The following is a 22,018-nucleotide window of genomic DNA, read 5'->3' on the forward strand; positions in this document are numbered from 1 at the left end:
AAACTTTTTTGAACTTGATTAAAACTTCTCTCGTGTTCCAACATCAAAGGACCTATCGCACAAATAGCCTTGAGCCGAGTTAAAAAAAATGCATCAAATGCATTAAGGAATACAATTGAGTAAAAGTTGAGCAACTAAGTCCTTTAACCCCAGCCCTTCGAACAAAGTAATAATGATATACATTTTGAATATATACCATTTCTTTTCCCTTTGAAATTGGTGCAGCATTCAGCAGAACCGCAGCGTCCCTCTTCCAGGCAGCACATCAGAGCAGTGGAGAAAAAAAGGGCACCATCTTGTATCTGCCGCGTGCTTCTTGCTCCCTCTATGTTCTTGTTGCTCCCAAAATGGTGGATCAGCAGACGCAGGCACGCAGGCAGCCAGAACATTAACCCTTTACAACCACTTTGGTGTCCACGTACGTACGTACGTGCGCAGCACTGTCACAACAAGAGCGGGGCTGCAGTGAAAACAGACTTATCTGATACCTTACCAACCCCAGCACCCCCTCATATATCCATTAAAATGAGATGTTACAGAGATAGAGCGACCTGGCTGGCTGACTGACACTGACTGCAGGGACTGACTGACTGACTGAGGCTCTCCTTTCTTCTCCGGCAGCCATTGCACCCGACCTGCCGGCTGGCTGGCCGGCAGCAGCAGCAGTCGTCCTGCAGTAGCCACAGGCCGCCACCAGGGCACCAGACCAGAGACTGCCTCCTCCTTGGCTGGCTCCCCGGATGATGCTCCAGTCCAGTGAGTCCAGGATCCGGTGGATCGCGTTGTTTGTTGACTGACTGACAGCCATAGATAGAACGTCGTGGAAGGAGGAGGAGGAGGGGCGGGTTCTGCCGACGTCCAACTACCTTGTTATTGGTTATATCGGCGCAGTTGTGTAACACTAACGCGCAGACGGAATTAGTACGGCCGGGGCACGTTGGTTGGTAAAGAAATAGCAAGAAAAAAACAATTTCCTCCAAAAGAATTCAGAGACCTTTTGTTTCTCCTTTTATTTTGAAAGAGAGGAAGATATTAAATAAGAACAACTATATGGCTGGTATATAGCCATATAGTAACGGATACAATACAACACAATTAAACCACGCAAGGAACCAACCAGCCACGGAAGGAACAATCTTTTATCTGGTAAGAAGAGGAGGGTATCTTTAGACCGTGTAGCCGGAGCCATTAGTAGTTGTGCTAGCTTGGCTAGCCTATAGCTACATGCTAGCCTACTTAGTACACATGTAGCTACATGCTATAGCTAGTAGTATATAGACACTGTTACATTGTGTCCACATTCGGCAGCAAAACGCGCCACATCGTGTCAGATTAGCGCGCTGTGGTAACGGCGGAATAACCGTTGTTTGATAGCACCGTTAGATTCCCCGTTATGCATTACTACTATTATTATTATTATTGTTATTGTTGCCCCTTTCAGACCAACAACCTTCCGGCTAACGGTAGCTAGGCTGGCTAACGAGCAAAGCATTATAGTTACAGATGTCATTGTTGTGAATGGGATTAATGTGTGTGTTTAAATTCAGTTGATTATAGTGAAACTATATGGAGTTGTTGTTCATTGGTTTCTCGTGTTTTATTCATTTGTTTGACATGCGATACATGATGTCTCTTTATTAAGGCGAGGTGTGATGGTAATATTATGTTTATTATATCGGTGTTTCTTTCTTCTTCTCATAACTGACTGTTCTCACTTGCTTCGTGTCGTGTGTGATTGTCATTTAAACCATTAGATAATACTAAAGTGCTCTTATTATAAATGGATAATGTACTGAACAAAGAATAGTAGATAAATAAATGACTTGTCATACAATAGAGGGATGGCACACGTCGTTTTGCATCATGACAAGATGAGAGTGGACACTTTCTGTTGTAGCCTAAATGTTTAATTAATCACACGAGGTATAACTAAGACTTATAATAACATTATAAATGAGTAATATCATATCAGTGTTGTTGTGTAGTGGTTTGGGTGTCGTGAAAGAAAGATGGCTTTTTGAGAGGAGGAGATCAAAGTTTATTTAATTCACAAGGATTGATTTAACCTTTTATTGAAACCTTTCCTGGAGAGACATGGTTTGGACAACAGCATTCTGTCAATGACATTTATTACTGTTTACATTTTAGGCATTTATCCAGAGCGATTTACAGTAAACAAGGCGAACAACACAATGCAGAAACAGTGTAGCGTCTCAGTAAACTATAGGATCATAGAATGCAGAGAGACAGTGTAGTGTCTCAGTAAACTATAGGATCATAGAATGCAGAGAGACAGTGTAGCGTCTCAGTAAACTATAGGATCATAGAATGCAGAGAGACAGTGTAGCGTCTCAGTAAACTATAGGATCATAGAATGCAGAGAGACAGTGTAGCGTCTCAGTAAACTATAGGATCATAGAATGCAGAGAGACAGTGTAGCGTCTCAGTAAACTATAGGATCATAGAATGCAGATAGACAGTGTAGTGTCTCAGTAAACTATAGGATCATAGAATGCAGAGAGACAGTGTAGCGTCTCAGTAAACTATAGGATCATAGAATGCAGAGAGACAGTGTAGCGTCTCAGTAAACTATAGGATCATAGAATGCAGAGAGACAGTAAACTATAGGATCATAGAATGCAGAGAGACAGTGTAGCGTCTCAGTAAACTATAGGATCATAGAATGCAGAGAGACAGTAAACTATAGGATCATAGAATGCAGAGAGACAGTGTAGTGTCTCAGTAAACTATAGGATCATAGAATGCAGAGAGACAGTGTAGCGTCTCAGTAAACTATAGGATCATAGAATGCAGAGAGACAGTGCAGCGTCTCAGTAAACTATAGGATCATAGAATGCAGAGAGACAGTGTAGCGTCTCAGTAAACTATAGGATCATAGAATGCAGAGAGACAGTAAACTATAGGATCATAGAATGCAGAGAGACAGTGTAGCGTCTCAGTAAACTATAGGATCATAGAATGCAGAGACAGTGTAGCGTCTCAGTAAACTATAGGATCATAGAATGCAGAGAGACAGTAAACTATAGGATCATAGAATGCAGAGAGACAGTAAACTATAGGATCATAGAATGCAGAGAGACAGTAAACTATAGGATCATAGAATGCAGAGAGACAGTAAACTATAGGATCATAGAATGCAGAGAGACAGTGTAGCATCTCAGTAAACTATAGGATCATAGAATGCAGAGAGACAGTAAACTATAGGATCATAGAATGCAGAGAGACAGTGTAGCGTCTCAGTAAACTATAGGATCACAGGTAAACCAAGGACCTAGCATATCAGTCCGGTTCCCAAACGTTTCAGGTGAAAAGACCCCAAAGGGACATTTTAGACATTTGGCCTCGTACCCGAGCTAGTGAAAGTGGCCCATCACAATGTGCCACAAGCTTGTAGATTGACTATTTTCATTTGTGGCATTTCCTAGATTTGTATTGATTCAAAGCGATAGGAACCACTTTGCAACTGTGCGTGTGTGTGTGTGTGTGTGTGTGTGTGTGTGTGTGTGTGTGTGTGTGGGGGGGGGGGGGGGGGGGGGCTCAACTATCCAACGTATAGGATGCCAGGTGAACAAGAAACGCACCTGGCATCTGTCTAAAATAAAATAACATGCTATAGTTCCATTTTATATAGATAGATCAATATCAAGCTCAAAGTGTACAAAGTGCTAACAAAATGAAAACTGCTTAGTTTCAAGTGAAATCTTCCTGCTTTTGCAAAATAAGTGCAGACTAAGATTTTTGAAGAGGAATCACTAGCTGGACAGCTTTAGTTCCTTCTGGCGCCTAACGATAAGAACACAGGTTTTAGCATTTGTAAATAAACCATTGGCCGCTGGGGTTGCTGGGGCAGGTGAAGTTAACCCATTCTGACCTGAGATCAGATTCATACGAAGGTTTCCACTGGACACACACTGGTCTGATGAACCCATTCTGACCTGAGATCAGATTCTAAAAAATGTCAGTCGCTCTTCGATTTTTCAAAAATAGCAGACCTACAAGCTCGTATCGCGCCACTCGGTGGCGCGATATGAGCTTGTAGATCTGCTATTTTTAAATAGCTAAAGCATAACATGATGCTGACACCAAAATGGGTGCCCGTTCAGAATGGGTTAACCCCTACAGGTGTAGGTTAACCTTTTTAAACCTGCTAAAAGTGAAACCTGAGTGTATTCTTTTTTTATATATTTATTTCTTATCCCACGATTTTGTAACCCATTTTTCACCCCTGTGTCAATCATCTAATGTGATCCTGGGCTCTACACACCCTCCACCAACCTAGTCCCCATATATGGGGGACAAGGGGAGACCAACCTAGTCCCCATATATGGGGGACAAGGGGAAAGCAACGGACTTGAACTCATGCTTCCTTCATGCCTGAAGGCTCATACATAGTCTGGATTTTCGGTGGTGGGGTGACCACCGAACTACAACATGACGTCACGAGCCGCGGTGAAGATCAAACCACCGGCACCGCTCCAGCCCTTCTCTCTGTTTTTACTCACCACCGCTCAACGTTATTTCAGCTCCGGTGGTCAGCTCACCACCGGAGCGGTGGTCACCTCATCACCGAAAATCCAGACTATGAATAGGCCTTGAGTGTCCAAGTTGCTCCTTTACACCTGACAGGGAGGAGATTCCCTGGTTGGACGTAGCGTGTGGGAGGAACACGTTATTCCAACCAGTTCCTTTCCCCTCCATCAGGCGCCCCGGCTGGCCAGGGAGAGGCAGTTTAGAGACCAGGAATACACCTGAGTGTATTTTAAGTTCTAATAATAATAATAATAAAACTTTATTTGTATAGCACCTTTCATGACATGAAATGCAGCTCAAAGTGCTTTACAGAGCAATGGAGAAGAAAAGAAAAGCAAGGCATAAAACATAAAATAATAATAGCAGTTGTAATGCAATACAGTGAGGACATGAATAACAAAACAATTAAAAGATCAATTAAAAGCAATGCTGTAGAAGTGGGTCTTGAGCTGAGCTTTAAAAATGTCCATAGAGGCTGCGTGTCGAAGGTACAGTGGGAGTTTGTCCCACGCTGTCGGCCGTAAAAGCAAAAAGCTGCTTTGCTTTAGGCAAAGCCAGGGACCCCTCCAGAAGCAAAGTTTGAGTTAAAAACGTTCGCTGTAAAAGAATATATATATATTCAAAGATTTGCCCACGTTTTTACGATTTTTCAAAAAATAGCAGATCTACAAGATCATAGCGCGGCACTTGGTGGCACGCTATGAGCTTGTAGGTCTGCTATTTTTGAAAAATCGTAAAAATGTGGCGCACATCTTTGAATAATATATATTCTTTCAAAGTGAATGTTTTTAACTCAGGTCTAAATGGGGTAAAACCATCGTTCTTCTGGTCATCTGGTGTATTCACAAATGTAATTTACTTCATAGCTTTGCTCTTTATTCATTTATATAATATTAATTAATATGAATTAATGTAATTGACTTCATAGCTGTGCTCTTTAGTAAAAATGCATTTTGTCCATTGTCTCTTGCAGGCTGACAGGATTGACAGTCATTCAACATATCAAAGTTTGGATTAAAGCGAATGCTTGTTGACAATAAGGTAAAACAATATTATTTGTGTGTGTGTGCTTTGTGTTGTACTTGTCTTATTATGCATGACTTTTCACAATAGGCAGTTATGATTGGGTCATAAATTAAATTGATGAATGGATCTGGACTGAATTGTTAACAGGCGTTTGCCCAACATTTGGATAAGTTATTTAAGTTATTAATTATAATGTAGCCCAGACATTATTTTTTAACTTTAGAGTTACTTGACAAACTCAACAAGATCTACTCACCAAAAATAAATAAATCCAATTGCTGAAAATAGTTAACCCATTCTGACCTGAGATCAGATTCATACGAGGTTTCCACTGGACACACACACTGGTCTGATTAACCCATTCTGACCTGAGATCAGATTCTAAAAAATGTCAGTCATTCTTCGATTTTTCAAAAATAGCAGACCTACAAGCTACGAGCTATGAGCTTGTAGATCTGCTATTTTTAAATAGCTAAAGCATAACATAATGCCAACACCAAAACGGGTTCGCGTTCAGAATGGGTTAAACAATAAACAATGTACCTGAGGGGGCTATAAGACAAATCTAGGGTTTTCTTTATAACTTTGTAATGTCGTTTGTGATAAAATACTTGAACACAAAGTACTGCATTGGGGGTTTCAGCTGACAGACCCTTTGAAAACCCTTTGAAAACAAAGTACTGCATTGGGGGTTTCAGCTGACAGACCCTTTGTAAACAAAGTACTGCATTGGGGGTTTCAGCTGACAGACCCTTTGAAAACCCTTTGAAAACAAAGTACTGCATTGGGGGTTTCAGCTGACAGACCCTTTGAAAACCCTTTGTAAACAAAGTACTGCATTGGGGGTTTCAGCTGACAGACCCTTTGAAAACCCTTTGAAAACAAAGTACTGCATTGGGGGTTTCAGCTGACAGACCCTTTGTAAACAAAGTACTGCATTGGGGGTTTCAGCTGACAGACCCTTTGAAAACCCTTTGAAAACAAAGTACTGCATTGGGGGTTTCAGCTGACAGACCCTTTGTAAACCCTTTGAAAACAAAGTACTGCATTGGGGGTTTCAGCTGACAGACCCTTTGAAAACCCTTTGAAAACAAAGTACTGCATTGGGGGTTTCAGCTGACAGACCCTTTGTAAACCCTTTGAAAACAAAGTACTGCATTGGGGGTTTCAGCTGACAGACCCTTTGAAAACCCTTTGAAAACAAAGTACTGCATTGGGGGTTTCAGCTGACAGACCCTTTTTTATGTCAATCAATCAAGTCACCTTTACTACAAGTGTTTTACACTGGGGGCGGCGGTGGTTCAGCGGTAGAGTGGCCGGATGGTATAACCGTACAAGGTTGCCAGTTCGAACCCCATGTGGGCTCCCCCAGAGTTAGTGTCGAAGTGTCCTTGAGCAAGACTCTGCGTATGTGTGAATGGGTGAATGTAATGCACAATCTATGTAAAGCGCCTTGGATAAAGGTGCTATATAAATGCACCATTTAACCCATTCTGACCGGGCACCCATGTTTGGTGTCAGCATCATGTTATGCTTTAGCTATTTAAAAATAGCAGATCTACAAGCTCATATCGCGCCACCGAGTGGCGCGATACGAGCTTGTAGGTCTGCTATTTTTTTTAAATCGAAGAGCGACTGACATTTTTAGAATCTGATCTCAGGTCAGAATGGGTTCATCAGACCAGTGTGTGTGTCCGGCGGAAACCTCGTGTGAATCTGATCTCAGGTCAGAATGGGTTAACATTACATTTACCATTTTTTTACATTTAAATAATATCTTTTTAGGGTCATGTCATGCGATCTACCTGCACAGCCTTTGTGATCTGCTGGTAGATCAGATATAAATGAATGAATGAATTGTAAAGTGAAATTGGGCCGTTGTCTCTGCAGGCTGGCAGAGGAGGGGACGGACGGAGACATTCAACCATCTGGACTGAAGACACGAAGGTACGAGTGGGTTGTGTTTGTCTGTCCTCTGTCTGAAGACACGAAGGTACGAGTGGGTTGTGTTTGTCTGTCCTCTGTCTTATTTGGTTTTGCTGTGGTTGTAATAGAAGTCTGACGTCAATATCGGTAGAGGGCGCAAATCCACAGGTTCATGTACTTTTTATTTGCATTATAATCCCCATAGGAGGATTTTAGATCGCCTCATATAAGAACTGTGTTTGAAAAATAAACATGTCATCCCGGCCGTTTCACTCATATGGATATGAAGCATCAACTGACTGAGAGAAAACGCTAATGTTACTGCTGCTGAATTAGTTAGATTTTCGCTAGAAGCAGACTGTATCATATATGAGTGACTGACTGTTGCAAACGATACAGAGACACCTCCCTGACAATATAACGACACAGAGACACCTCCCTGACAATATAACGATACAGAGACACCTCCCTGACAATATAACGATACAGAGACACCTCCCTGACAATATAACGATACAGAGACACCTCCCTGACTATAACGATACAGAGACACCTCCCTGACAATATAACGATACAGAGACACCTCCCTGACAATATAACGATACAGAGACACCTCCCTGACAATATAACGATACAGAGACACCTCCCTGACTATAACGATACAGAGACACCTCCCTGACAATATAACGATACAGAGACACCTCCCTGACAATATAACGATACAGAGACACCTCCCTGACAATATAACGATACAGAGACACCTCCCTGACAATATAACGATACAGAGACACCTCCCTGACAATATAACGATACAGAGACACCTCCCTAACAATAACGCCGAGGCAGCTTGTTTATGTTTGGATCACAAAATAGTAGACGATATTAAGATCACCCCATGTTATTCTCCATAGAGAAATTACTTCCGCGAACCAGGGGAATCGTCGGGATGAGCGAGTTACGTCAGGACTTTAGAACCAGGGGAATCGAAGGGATGAGCGAGTTACGTCAGGACTTTAGAACCAGGGGAATCGAAGGGATGAGCGAGTTACGTCAGGACTTTAGAACCAGGGGAATCGAAGGGATGAGCGAGTTACGTCAGGACTTTAGAACCAGGGGAATCGAAGGGATGAGCGAGTTACGTCAGGACTTTAGAACCAGGGGAATCGAAGGGATGAGTGAGTTATGCCAGGACTTCTGTGCTCTATTAGAGCTGTTACGATTACAAATTTAACCCATTTTGACCTGGGAACGATTATACAAATGTCTTCTAAATCCTGACAGTTTTCTGAAAAATCCTATGTCAGTGGTTATCAAACATTTTCATGTCAAGGACACCCGAGATTATATGTAATTGGCCGCCGACCCCCATCTGAAAATATGATGTTCCAGGGACCCCCCCCCTGCCCAGAAGCAAAGATTTTAGTTAAAAACTTTGGCTGTGAAAGAATATAGGCCTATATTCAAAGATGTGTGCCACATTTTCACGTTTTTTCTAAAATAGCAGACCTACAAGCGCGGCACTCAGTTAAGTTATTAAGCTATGAGCTTGTAGATCTGCTATTTTTCAATGGCTAAAGTATAACGACGCTTAAAACACCAAAAGGAGCGGTGTGGTCTTTGGCAGCATATCTACTTTAGTTGTAGTCTCTTGAATAGTTTTCATTTGCTTTTAGTCACATTTTAGTCATCTGGGCTGTTGGTCATCTGCTAGAGTCAGCAGGAACTAAGGCGCGCTGACATGGAGAGTTTTATAGAGCGCCAAAGTCTGACGTCATTCACACATCCACCCTACCTGGCTCACGTTTTTCTCCCTCCCCCCATTTTGAATTCCAATCGTGTCAATTAAGCCATTCTGGGCGAGAACCTTTTTTGGTGTTAGCAATATGTTATACTTTAGCTATTGAAAAATAGCAGATCTACGAGCTTGTAGGTCTGCTATTTTTTACATAGAAACATAGCTTTTTCAGAAAACTGTCAGGATGTTGAAGACATAAATGACACATTATGACGTACATTTTCCCTTCATTGTCACTGGCGTTTACAACACAAACATTGAACTAAAGACAAACATTAACCCATTCTGAACGGGAACCCGTTTTGGTGTTAGCAATTATGTTATGCTTTAGCTAAAATAGCAGATCTAGGTGCTATCTGCTATTTTTTTTAAAGCGAAGAAAGACTGACATAGAAACATAGCTTTTACAGAAAACTGTCAGGATGTAGAAGACATTTTTAGAATCTGATCTCAGGTCAGAATGGAAAACTGTCAGGATGTAGAAGACATTTGTAGAATCTGATCTCAGGTGTATAGGAGGGGCTCGTGCCCCTCAAAGTGTGAAGTGAGGGGCGCTCTCATCATCGTATAACATCATGATGTATAACGTAACGTCTATTTGCTCAGACACATAATATGGTGTAAATTCTCCATTCATTGTCGATGGGGAATTTTATTTAGTTTGTGTCAGACGGAAATCTACACTAATGGCTGAACTGCAGGAGGCCCTCAAAAATATACAATAACACGTGTGAACCTATCGTCATACTCATACATAGCTATGGAACGATAAAATGTGCCTATAGTTCATTTTCAATGAGACGTGCGTTTTTAGCGCGGAGAAGTCGTAAAAGAAGTTAAACGTTTTTAACTCAAATCTTTGCTTCCACAATCTTTGCACCACTCAGTTCACACGTGTGTTGTTTTGTTTTTTTTTGCTAAAGAGATTTCTTGAGGGGTGTGAAAATGGAGTGACCTTTTCCAATGCTGCCAGCTCTCTGTAGCAGGTTAGATCATGTCATGATGCACACCAACTGCATGGGATCCAGCTCAGAAAGGCCCTGTGTGTGTGTGTGTTTACTGGTCCTGGTACCGGTCCTGGTACCGGTAGGGAGGCAGCGACTAACCGGGCCAAAACGTTATTATCGGCTGATACTCGACTTGTTGTCCGCCGTCGGCGTAATCGGTAAAAACGACGGTGGCGCTTACCGATGTATCTACGTGATTTAATTTGTACATTTACCCATTTTGGGGCGGGAACCCCTTTGGGGTGTTAGCATTATGTTATGCTTTAGCTATTGTAAAATAGCAGATCTACAAGCTCGTAGCGTGCCACCGAGTGGCGCGCTACGAGCTTGTAGGTCTGCTATTTTTTTTTTATCGAAGAACGACTGACATAGAAACATAGCTTTTTCAGAAAACTGTCAGGATGTAGAAGACATTTATAGAATCTGATCTCAGGTCAGAATGGGTTAACCCATTTAGACCGAAGGACGTGTGGGAACGTCATAACTAGTAACTAGTAACTTCTCCCCGGAGAAGTCTTGCCTCCGCGCACCGTTGGAGGCTCGTAGCGCCGGCTTCCATGCTGCTGCTGATCTACAAGCTCTCCAACGTGTCGCGTCCTGCCTGTTTTTGCAGCGCTGTTCGCTACGCGTTGAGAGCTTGTAGATCTGTCTATTTTTGCAGCGCTGGTGTCGGGGTGCGTCCGTAGGTGTTGGCCCTACGGTCAGCCTTATGCGGCTGAACGTATTTAACCCTAACCTCAGTCTTAACCCGCCACGTCTGGCACGTCTTAAAGGACCACTTCACCACTTTTCAACCTATCTTCATATAATAGGTCCTCACTAATAATCATGATAAAATGGCACAATTTTTTTCTACTCAGTCTGTGTCTCATAGGAGGGCTGTGGCCAGTTTAGAAACCGTCTTCCAGTGACATCATCATTAGACAGATTTTTTCTTAAACAAGATTTTTTTACAAAAATGTTTAGATTTTCATTATCGTGAGAACGATGGCTTCAATTTTTGCATTGCAACTTTTCAGGACTAGAAAGCCTGCAGTTTTTATTAGCTTGTATTACCCATCGATGATGTCACTGGAAGACGGTTTCTAAACTGCCCACAGCCCTCCTATGAGACACAGACTGAGTAGAAAAAGATTGCGCAATTTCTTTCAAGAGTTTTAGTGAGGATCTATTATATGAAGATAGGTTGAAAAGTGGTGAAGTGGTCCTTTAACGATGGTTAAGAGTTTTGGTAAAAGATCAAATATCCTGGCTGGTAGAGTGTCCTGTCAGAGTAGATACTGTTGTTGTTTGGCGTTTATGTGCTTTTTTTCTCAGTCTGTTTATGATGGCTTTGGCCTTTACAGGCGTGTGTATGTAAATTGGTTGGTCTAATTGCCTATAATGATCCTGGTTGTTGAGCTGTCTCTCACCTTCCAACAGGTATTGGCGTCTGTCCATAATTACTTATACAGGAGCCTTCATCTGCTGGCTTGATCACAGTTGGTTTGTTGTTGCTATGGCTTGTTCTGTTGTGAGGAGTGACCTTTTTCAATGCTGCCATTCTCGTCTAAATGGGAGTGAGCCAAGCTCTCTGTAGCAGGTTAGATCATGTCATGATGCACATCAACTGCATGGGGTCCAGCTCCCAAGGACGCCCTCAGAAAGACCCTGTGTGTGTGTGTGTGTGTGTTTACTTTCTTTGGTCCCTGGTACCGGTCCTGGTACCGGTCTTGGTACCGGTAGGGAGGCACCGATTAACCGGACAAAACGTTATCGGCTGATACTCGACTTGTTGTCCGCCGTCGGTGTAGGAAGGGACTAGTGGACAAGAGATCCAGTATAAGTCATTTTACACTTGGTTGCATGCTGAAAATAGCCGATCTACAAGCTCACAACGCGTCGCAGCGCGACGCGTTGTGAGCTTGTAGATCGGCTATTTTCAACAAATGTAAAAACAGTCATTACGACGGCATCAAGGCCCGCCAAAATACATTTTAGTCGACTAAATCACCTGTAGATTTAGTCGACTAAAATCTCATGACATTTAGTCGACTAAAACTATAGACTAACAATAAAACATTCCCGGTGACTAAAATGTGACTAAAACTAAATGAAAACTATTCAAAAGACAAAGACTAAAAACTAAAATAGAAATTTGATGCCAAAAACAAACACTGTTTCACATCACAGGCTCTCTGTTCACCTCAGCCGAGCTTCATGGGCTGCAGGCTGCAGGCTGCACGCTGCACGCTGCAGGCTGCACACTGCAGGCTGCACGCTGCAGGCTGCATGCTGCAGGCTGCACGCTGCAGGCTGCACGCTGCAGGCTGCATGCTGCAGGCTGCACGCTGCAGGCTGCACGCTGCAGGCTGCAGGCTGCACGCTGCAGGCTGCAGGCTGCAGGCTGCACGCTGCAGGCTGCACGCTGCAGGCTGCACGCTGCACACTGCAGGCTGCAGGCTGCACGCTGCAGGCTGCACACTGCACGCTGCAGGCTGCACACTGCAGGCTGCTGCAGGCAGACATACTCCAGTTTTTGGTGATGGCTTTATCACCGCGGTGTAGTTTTTAACCCATTCTGACCTGAGATCAGATTCATACGAGGTTTTCCACTGGACACACACTGGTCTGATGAACCCATTCTGACCTGAGATCAGATTCATACGAGGTTTCCACTGGACACACACTGGTCTGATTAACCCATTCTGACCTGAGATCAGATTCTAAAAATGTCAGTCGTTCTTCGATTTTTCAAAAAATAGCAGACCTACAAGCTCGTAGCGCGCCACTCGGTGGCGCGATACGAGCTTGTAGGTCTGCTATTTTTCAATAGCTATAAAGCACGACATGATGCTGACACCAAAATGGGTTCCCGTTCAGAATGGGTTAAGCCCTAAACCACGCGGTTTCGGGCAAAGGGTCGAGGCGGTTTTTAGCGTTAACTCATTGCAACCGTTTGGACCATAGAGTTTTAAAAGGATAGAGACTGATCTGGCGCGAAGCTCCGCCCCCTCCCCGCTATTCATGTCAGTGGAAGTTGCTCAGTGGCGTTTTGAAGCACCCGGAAGGACCGTCTATTTTCCGCCTTTTTTCGCCAAATTTTGGTGCCCAAATGCGGAAGTGCAACCGAGCGCTCAATGTTAAAGCCCAGCTGCCGCACGGGGTTTCCTCCTCATGAATCCACGGGTCCGCCTGCAGTCCTTCCTCTTACCACTAGGGCCCTGCAGTGCTTCAACGTTGGAGTGCCTCACTGGCCCCTTGGTTTGGACCCAAGGAGTTGCATGGTGACCGTTTGGTGTTGGTCAGGGCTTTAGTGCCAAAGTGTCCTCGAGCAAGACAACTGAATTAGCAGTGAGATTGGTTGGTTGGCCTTGCGTGGTTTCCTCTGCTGCCCGTGGTTTGTGAATGGGTGAATCTAATCGACTATAGAAATGCAACCATCTACCGTTTTTCCTGAGAAATGCAACGGGAACAGCAACCATCTGTTCTCCCGTTTACTAGTACATGGTTTATTTATACCTTTATCCAAGGCGCTTTACATAGATTGTGCATTACATTCATACACCGATGGCGGCGGAAACCATGCAAGGCACCAACCAGCACATCGGGAGCAATTAGGGGTTCAGTGTCTTTGCCCAAGGACACTTCGACATGTAGACAGGAGGAGGAGGAGCCGGGATTCGAACCGCCGACCCATTGATCATTGGACGACCTGCTCTACCTCTTGAGCCACAGTCGCCCCAGCTGAGTCATGCTTCAGTACGACCATATTTGGCCATACTATACTCAGCTCTTGACCAATGAGCTGGTTGAAACTCGACACGGAGAGATTATTGCCCTCTTTGTGATAAAAGGAGAGGAACCAGGGCAGTAGAGAGAGTTCAGCTTTTGCACTTTGCCCTGAATGCAGACAGAGGTAGAGGAGTGGTGTACTGTACTGTACTGTACTGTACTGTACTGTACTGTACTGTACTGTACTGTACTGTGCTGTGCTGTGCTGTGCTGTGCTGTGCTGTGCTGTGCTGTGCTGTGCTGTATTGTAGACCCGTTATTAGGGGAGTGGCGTAGACCTCGGTGGAAAGAAACCCAATCCAGCGTGCAGAGAATTCAGTGAGCTTGTAGATCTGCCGCTTTTCACGGGGGTTGTCCGCCTATCGTGACGAAATAGCCCCGATCTACAAGCTCACAAAACGTCCCGGACTCCCGTTGAGCTTGTAGATCTGCTGTTTTCCGCAGAATCAGGGCGTGCCGAGAACAGGGACATCCAGGTTCAAGTGGTTTTAACCCATTTAGGAGTTAGCATTACGTTATGCTTTAGCTATTGAAAAATAGCAGATCTACAAGCTCATAGCGCGCCACTCGGTGGCGCGCTATGAGCTTGTAGATCTGCTATTTTTGAAAGAATCTAAGAACGACTGACATGGAAACATAGCTTTTTACAGAAAACTGTCAGGATGTAGAAGACATTTTTAGAATCTGATCTCGGGTCAAAATGGGTTAATATTGATGCAGCCAGGAAACCCTGAGTTTGTGCTTGGCTTCATCACTACTGTATAAAGAATGATCATATTTCCTAGAGTACCTTATTGCCCTGGTCTCTCTATAATCCCAATATGGGTCCAGAGCAGACATTCTGGAGCTATCTCTGGAGCAACAATGGATTACTAGTTACTGTGATCTCCATAGGAACGGAGGGGGAAGGACGGGTGGAAAGGCCTCAGTCAGATCCCAGCCGTGCTCTCTCAGGAAGAAGAAGAAAGCCCGGGGAATGGTGGCGGTAGACAGCGTGTATGGGCAGGGCCGTGGCAGAGCTGTAGAGAGGAGGAGATAGACAGCGTGTATGGGCAGGGCCTTGGCAGAGCTGTAGAGAGGAAGAAGGAGAAAGCCCGGGGAATGGTGGAGATAGACAGCGTGTATGGGCAGGGCCTTGGCAGAGCTGTAGAGAGGAGGAGGAGGAGAAGGAAAGGGAAAAAAACAGCTTCTGGTTTGAATACTCTGCGTCACCGCTCTCTGGGTTTAGCCACGCCTGACGGAGTGAGCCGTTCGCTGTCTGCTCTTTCTGTCCACCATTTCCACTGTGAGGTTCCCCAGACCTCCCTCCCTCACTCACTCCCTCACTCCCTCCCTCCCTCCCTCCCTCACTCCCTCCCTCCCTCCCTCCCTCCCTCCCTCACTCCATCCCTCACTCCATCCCTCACTCCCTCCATCACTCCCCCTCCCTTCCTCCCCTCAGAGCGGAGTGTGACTGCAGGCTGGCCTCCCTCAGGGCCGGCCGCGTGAGACTGGCCCTGAAGGTGACACGCATCACAGGCAGGCAGACTCACTGGGGCAGGCGGCCGGTTTGCCTGGAGAAACCCAGAGACTTGCAGCCATGACGGGGTGGGGGAGGGGAGGGGAGGGGAGGGGGGGGGAGCTCTCTGTTGACTAGCTTTCCCCTGACAGGCAGTCAGTGAGTGTGGTTCAGCTTGAGAAATGGCTCTTCATGAGGAAAGGAGAACCTGATGAGCAGAAATACCAGGCAGATGGAAAGGAAGTCGTTTGAAAGCTGTGCGTACTCGCGCTCGCGCGCGCGTGTGTGTGTGTGTGTGTGTGTGTGCATGCGCGTGTGCGTGTGCAGCTGTTACGCCTGTAAGGCTGTCTCTGGAATCAGGACATCAGATCCCGGAGCGAAAGACCATCTCGCGTTTCAGCGGTCACATTTCCTACAAAACAAAATGGCTACCCCAGGAAGCTCGATCCTTGCATAATGACGCAGCTAGGCTCTCTCTCTCTCTCTCTCTCTGTCTGCACCCATTGTGTTAGAATGCCCACATTAAACTGCTGCATTTACCCCCAACTAACCCGGGCCTGTTTGGAAGTAGGAGGCACAACAATATCCGTGATGTGCCGGTGTGAATTATATGGCCAAAACAGTTGAGCCAAAGGCCGTCCCAGTTGCCTTACTAGTCACCACAGCCTCAATATCGGTGGTTATCTGGTCCAGGCTCTCTGCCAGGTTCTGGCTCATACATACTCCAGTTTTAAGGCTCATACATAGTCTGGATTTCCGGTGGTGAGGTGACCACCGAACTACAACATGACGTCACTGAGGTGACCACCGAACTACAACATGACGTCACTGAGGTGACCACCGAACTACAACATGACGTCACTGAGGTGACCACCGAACTACAACATGACGTCACTGAGGTGACCACCGAACTACAACATCACGTCACTGAGGTGACCACACCGAACTACAACATGACGTCACTGAGGTGACCACCGAACTACAACATCACGTCACTGAGGTGACCACCGAACTACAACATGACGTCACTGAGCCGCGGTTAAGATCAAACCACCGCCACTGCTCCAGCCCTTCTCTCTGTTTTTACTCACCACCGCTCAACGTTATTTCGCGGTGGTCAGCGGTGGTCGCGGTGGTCAGCTCACCACCGATAATAATCCAGACTATGAATAGGCCTTTAGTTGATAGAATCACCTTTTTTAGGTGATAGCTTCTCACCAAAAACGGTGATAATGAGTCCAGGCCATCATACTTGCGGTGATGTCCCATCATACTCGCGGTGATAAGCCATCACCTGAAACTGGAGCGCGAATAGAGTAGCTAGGTTAGCTGTTGTTCAGGCATCTGCCTGGCGTGTTGTTTGCAAACAAACAACATACCGACATCGTGGATCAATGTCGTGAGATGTAGTTAGATGTAGTTGGATGTAGTTGAGATGTAGTTAGATGTAGTTAGATGTAGTTGGATGTAGTTGAGATGTAGTTAGATGTAGTTAGATGTAGTTAGATGTAGTTAGATGTAGTTGAGATGTAGTTAGATGTAGTTAGATGTAGTTGGATGTAGTTGAGATGTAGTTGAGATGTAGTTAGATGTAGTTAGATGTAGTTAGATGTAGTTGGATGTAGTTGAGATGTAGTTAGATGTAGTTAGATGTAGTTGCCGGTAAAGGTGCGTTCCCACTGAAGGATACGCAGTGGCTCAGCGGTGGAGTGGCCTGTAGAGAGGACGGATGGGAACACTAAAGGTTCCCAGTTCGATCCCTGTGGGCTCCCCCGGAGTTAGTGTCGAAGTGTTCTTGAGCAAGACACTGAACCCCCAATTGCTCCTGATGTGCTGGCTGGTGCCTTGCATGGTTTCCTCCGACATTGGTGTATGAATGTGTGGGTGAATGTAATCTATGTAAAAAGCTTTGAATAAAAGTGTTGAAATGAATACCATTTAAAGTAAATAAAAGATCCTTTCAGCGACTTGAATCGGTCTACTTTGGTCGTGTTGTTGGGAGAGGGGGGAGTGGAGGTTAGTTTGCGCTGCTGCACCAATTTGCATCTTTGCATTGACTATGTCGGTGGGCACACGCCGTCATGCTGCGTTCACATTGGCAGCTACAAAGATGCAGTCAAGCATTAATTTTCAAAGGAATCCGGCGACATGAATTTACAATGCTACCAAAGAACGTTGAACATGTTTTGATTTCAGATACACCGCTACAAACATGCTGTGTAGCTTAATTGTAGCTATTGTATCTGCAAGTGTGAACGCGGCATTAGACTCATGTAACGGGTCATATTAATACTGCACCACAAGGGCGCTCCGTTGCTGCGGTGCAGGGGTGAAGTCCTTGCCCAACACCACAGAGGCTAGAGCCAAATTCCAATACCCAGAATCTCGGCTACTCGCTCGCTCGCACTAAGTCACTCCAGCAAGGTGGTGTTATGGTGGAATTGGTGACCTGCTGAAATATGTGACAACCGTGTAGACAATCACATAATGCAAATGTGTCCTAATGTCAATTGTTTGTTCATTAGCAGAGTTCAACCTAACTGTATTTACAGTAGGCCATGTAATAGTTCCATGTAATAGTTGCGTGAACAAGATGGTCACATATTTGGCAGGTCACCAATTTCACCGTCATTTGCCATGCTGGAGTGAGCGAGTGTGAGTGAGCGAGTGGCCGAGATATTGGGTATTGGAATTTGGCTTATGGGTTTGAATCGTCCTTCGAGGACGCCACAGTTGGCCTGGGAGGGTATGGGTATCAGGGTTTATTCATACTAAGCTCAGGCTCAAGTTCACGTAGCATTTTCTTGGGGTATTCACTTTTTGCTACACAAGACCTATCATCTCTTTAATATCTGGTGCCAAGTTTAGAACCACAGACTAAATCTGAATGCCTGTCGTTCTAGGTTGCTGTTGGCGATGTAACCCCGTCTGCATGGATCAACTCTGGACGCGGCACATGTTGAACGACCATGTAGAAGTGGTGAGTATCTGCTCGGTATCGGGGTGGACATGATTCCATTGTGTTAATGTTGTGTTTCATATATTACTATTGTCTTTCTAAAACAGCGGTTGTTGTTTTTGTGTGCTCTTTTCTCAGGTGTCAAAGACGTGAGTTAAGCCCCCCGGAGTTCATCCCCTGGAGACGATGGCGCATGGTTGGGACTCCTACTATCGTAATCTTGCACCGCCTCCATCGGACGCGAGCACCTTGAGAGTACCGTTAGACGCTGAGGGGAACCTACCCCCGCGTATAGACAACTTGAGTGGACATCATGGCTTTCCCAGCATGGTGTCTTCTCATGAAGGCCCTGCAACGAACATGAACTTTGGCACGAACTTTTACCCAGACTCTGGTCTTGGCAGTCCAGGTGCCGTTTACCCAAACTACTACGGGAATGTGCCGTGGCAAGGTAATCATCAGCAACAACCGGTCAAAGACTATAACATTCCGAACTTTGCCCCCGAGGAATTTCCCCCTCCACACCATTTTTCCGCTCCGGACCACTCGGCTTTCGCAGCGGAACTTAAGCAAGAGTATGGATTGCTCAATTCACCTTTTCTCGAGGAGTTCTCGGACGTCAGTAGCTGCACAGACACAGATCTCAATGACATGAGGCCGTCCTGTAAATTCATTCACGGTAATTTGGCAAAAACACCCTTTCATCACGTTGACGTAGCTAAGCACCACGGCACTCCACTATGGCCTTCAATGTCCACTGACCATATTCCATCTCCCTTTAGCAAGACTTCAGACACTGCCTTTGCTGTACAAAGTCGGTGCCTGTCAAAGACGGGGACAAAACAAAAGCTGCCTGGTTTTGTACCCGACAGGACGGTAACCACAGAAAGTGTCCAACGTCTGTCTCCGTCGAAGACTGAGGCAAAACTAACACTGTCTGATCATGAACAGGACAGGATGGAAAAAACAGAAAGTGTCCAACGTCTGTCTCCGTCAAAGACTGCGACAAAACGAACACACTCCGATTGTGAACGGGACAGGACGGAAACGGCAAAAACTGCGAGAACGTCCTTAGGAAATGAGCAACTCCCGAACCATTGTAGAAGTGCGATGGCTTCAGAGAGTGAGACAACGTTGCAGGACGGCATTGAGCATTTCACTGCTCGGCAAACCAAAGACCGAAAGCTTGGAGATGCGGACGACGAAGGTGGGGCCATCGTAATAAAGAAGATGATGGACGGCCATTTAGCCGTCCATCAAAACTCTGATGAAATGGAGGATCTAGATGGTTATCCAATGTCATCTGATTCTGAAATGGAGGAGGATTCTAATGATGAGGAGGAAGTATCCGGCCATCACGAATCCTCTGTTGATCTGTTGGAGAAGGAGCCCGAGGGCAAAGAGGAAGAACAGTTGGGCCGTCAACAAAATAGATCCCAAGAGACTACAGTAGTTGCATCAAATGGTATACCTGATGATGATGGTGATGGAGAAGGTAATCTAGTTAACGCAGGAAAAGGGAATGACAAAGAAAACGAAGCTTGTGATGAAGGGGAAAACTTAAGTCCTGCCCCCACAGTCAGTCCAGGCCTCGCCCCCACAGTCAGTAACGATAAAGACTATGTTTCAAAGACGGAAGATCACAAGGACGCTGTGCAGTCCATCTCGGAAGCCTCTGATTCTCAAGATGCTCCTGATAAGCTGAAGGAAGATTCTACCCCTGATAAACTGAAGGAAGATTCTACTCCTGATAAACTGAAGGAAGATTCTACTCCTGATAAGCTGAAGGAAGACTCTACTCCTAACTCTGATAAACTGAAGGAATATTCTACTCCTGATAAACTGAAAGAAGATTCTTCTCCTAACTCTGATAAACTGAAGGAAGATTCTACTCCTGATAAACTGAAGGAAGATTCTACTCCTGATAAACTGAAGGAAGATTCTACTCCTGCTAAACTGAAGGAAGATTCTACTCCTGATAAGCTGAAGGAAGATTCTACTCCTAACTCTGACGTTCACAGTTTAGAAAGCAGTAATCAAGGTGATGAAAGTTCACAGCACAACCTTCCGAGTCATCGTCTCGGGGACAGAGATTGTAATTCTGCCGATGATGGCGTGACCCCTAAAGAACAGCCCTGTTTAGACCCAAATGACTCGATCGCAGAACCGAAGCCCTGCTTGGAAAATGACGCCACCGATGAAGGGGAAATATCCTCCTTTGTGGACCAGGACAATGCAACGCGATCGAGTCAAGTGGCCTCGGACCAGGAAAAGCCAACGCAACAAAATCAAAAGACCATGGACCCGGAAAGGTCAACGCAACAGAGCCAATTGGCCACCAACCAAGTAGACCCAACGCCACAGAGCCAAGAGTCCATGGGTCAGTCTGACCCAACACCACAGAACCAAGAGTCCAGGGACAAGGTTGACCCAACACCACAGAACCAAGAGTCCATGGGTCAGTCTGACCCAACACCACAGAACCAAGAGTCCATGGGTCAGTCTGACCCAACACCACAGACCCAAGAGTCCATAGACAAGGTTGACCCAACACCACAGAACCAAGAGCCCATGGGTCAGTCTGACCCAACACAACAGAACCAAGAGTCCATGGGTCAGTCTGACCCAACACCACAGAACCAAGAGTCCAGGGACAAGGTTGACCCAACACCACAGAACCAAGAGCCCATGGACAAGGTTGACCCAACGCCACAGAGCCAAGAGTCCATGGACAAGGTTGACCCAACACCACAGAACCAAGAGTCCATGGACAAGGTTGACCCAACACCACAGAACCAAGAGTCCATGGGTCAATCTGACCCAACACCACAGAACCAAGAGTCCATGGGTCAGTCTGACCCAACACCACAGAACCAAGAGTCCATGGGTCAGTCTGACCCAACACCACAGAGCAAAGAGCCAATGGACAAGGTTGACCCAACACCACAGAACCAAGAGTCCATGGGTCAGTCTGACCCAACACCACAGAACCAAGAGTCCTTGGGTCAGTCTGACCCAACACGACAGAGCAAAGAGCCCATGGGTCAGTCTGACCCAACACCACAGAACCAAGAGTCCATGGACCAGGTTGACCCAACACCACAGAACCAAGAGTCCATAGACAAGGTTGACCCGACACCACAGAACCAAGAGTCCTTAGGTCAGTCTGACCCAACACCACAGAACCAAGAGCCCATGGGTCAGGTTAACCCCACACCACAGAACCAAGAGCCCATGGGTCAGGTTAACCCCACACCACAGAACCAAGAGTCCATGGGTCAGTCTGACCCAACGCCACAGAACCAAGAGTCCAGGGACAAGGTTGACCCAACACCACAGAGCAAAGAGCCCATGGGTCAGTCTGACCCCACACCACAGAACCAAGAGTCCATGGGTCAGTCTGACCCAACGCCACAGAACCAAGAGTCCAGGGACAAGGTTGACCCAACACCACAGAGCAAAGAGCCCATGGGTCAGTCTGA

The 22,018-nt window shown here is 45.6% G+C and overlaps 1 protein-coding gene across 1 annotated transcript; it reads left to right on the top strand.

The window, feature by feature from the left end:
- Positions 1-956: 956 nt before the first annotated feature.
- LOC310856073 (uncharacterized protein) lies at positions 957-22,018 on the top strand (the record flags this gene model as incomplete). Its single annotated transcript, XM_083761290.1, has 6 exons — positions 957-1,146; positions 5,525-5,592; positions 7,468-7,524; positions 18,481-18,557; positions 18,675-21,930; positions 22,014-22,018. Exons 5-6 carry the CDS (start codon positions 18,723-18,725, stop codon positions 22,016-22,018), a joined length of 3,213 nt encoding a protein of 1,070 aa, XP_083617416.1. The 5' UTR covers positions 957-1,146; positions 5,525-5,592; positions 7,468-7,524; positions 18,481-18,557; positions 18,675-18,722.

This window comes from Protomyctophum parallelum, assembly GCF_964188405.1.
Source record: "Protomyctophum parallelum genome assembly, chromosome: 3".
In the NCBI taxonomy this organism is placed as follows: domain Eukaryota; kingdom Metazoa; phylum Chordata; class Actinopteri; order Myctophiformes; family Myctophidae; genus Protomyctophum; species Protomyctophum parallelum.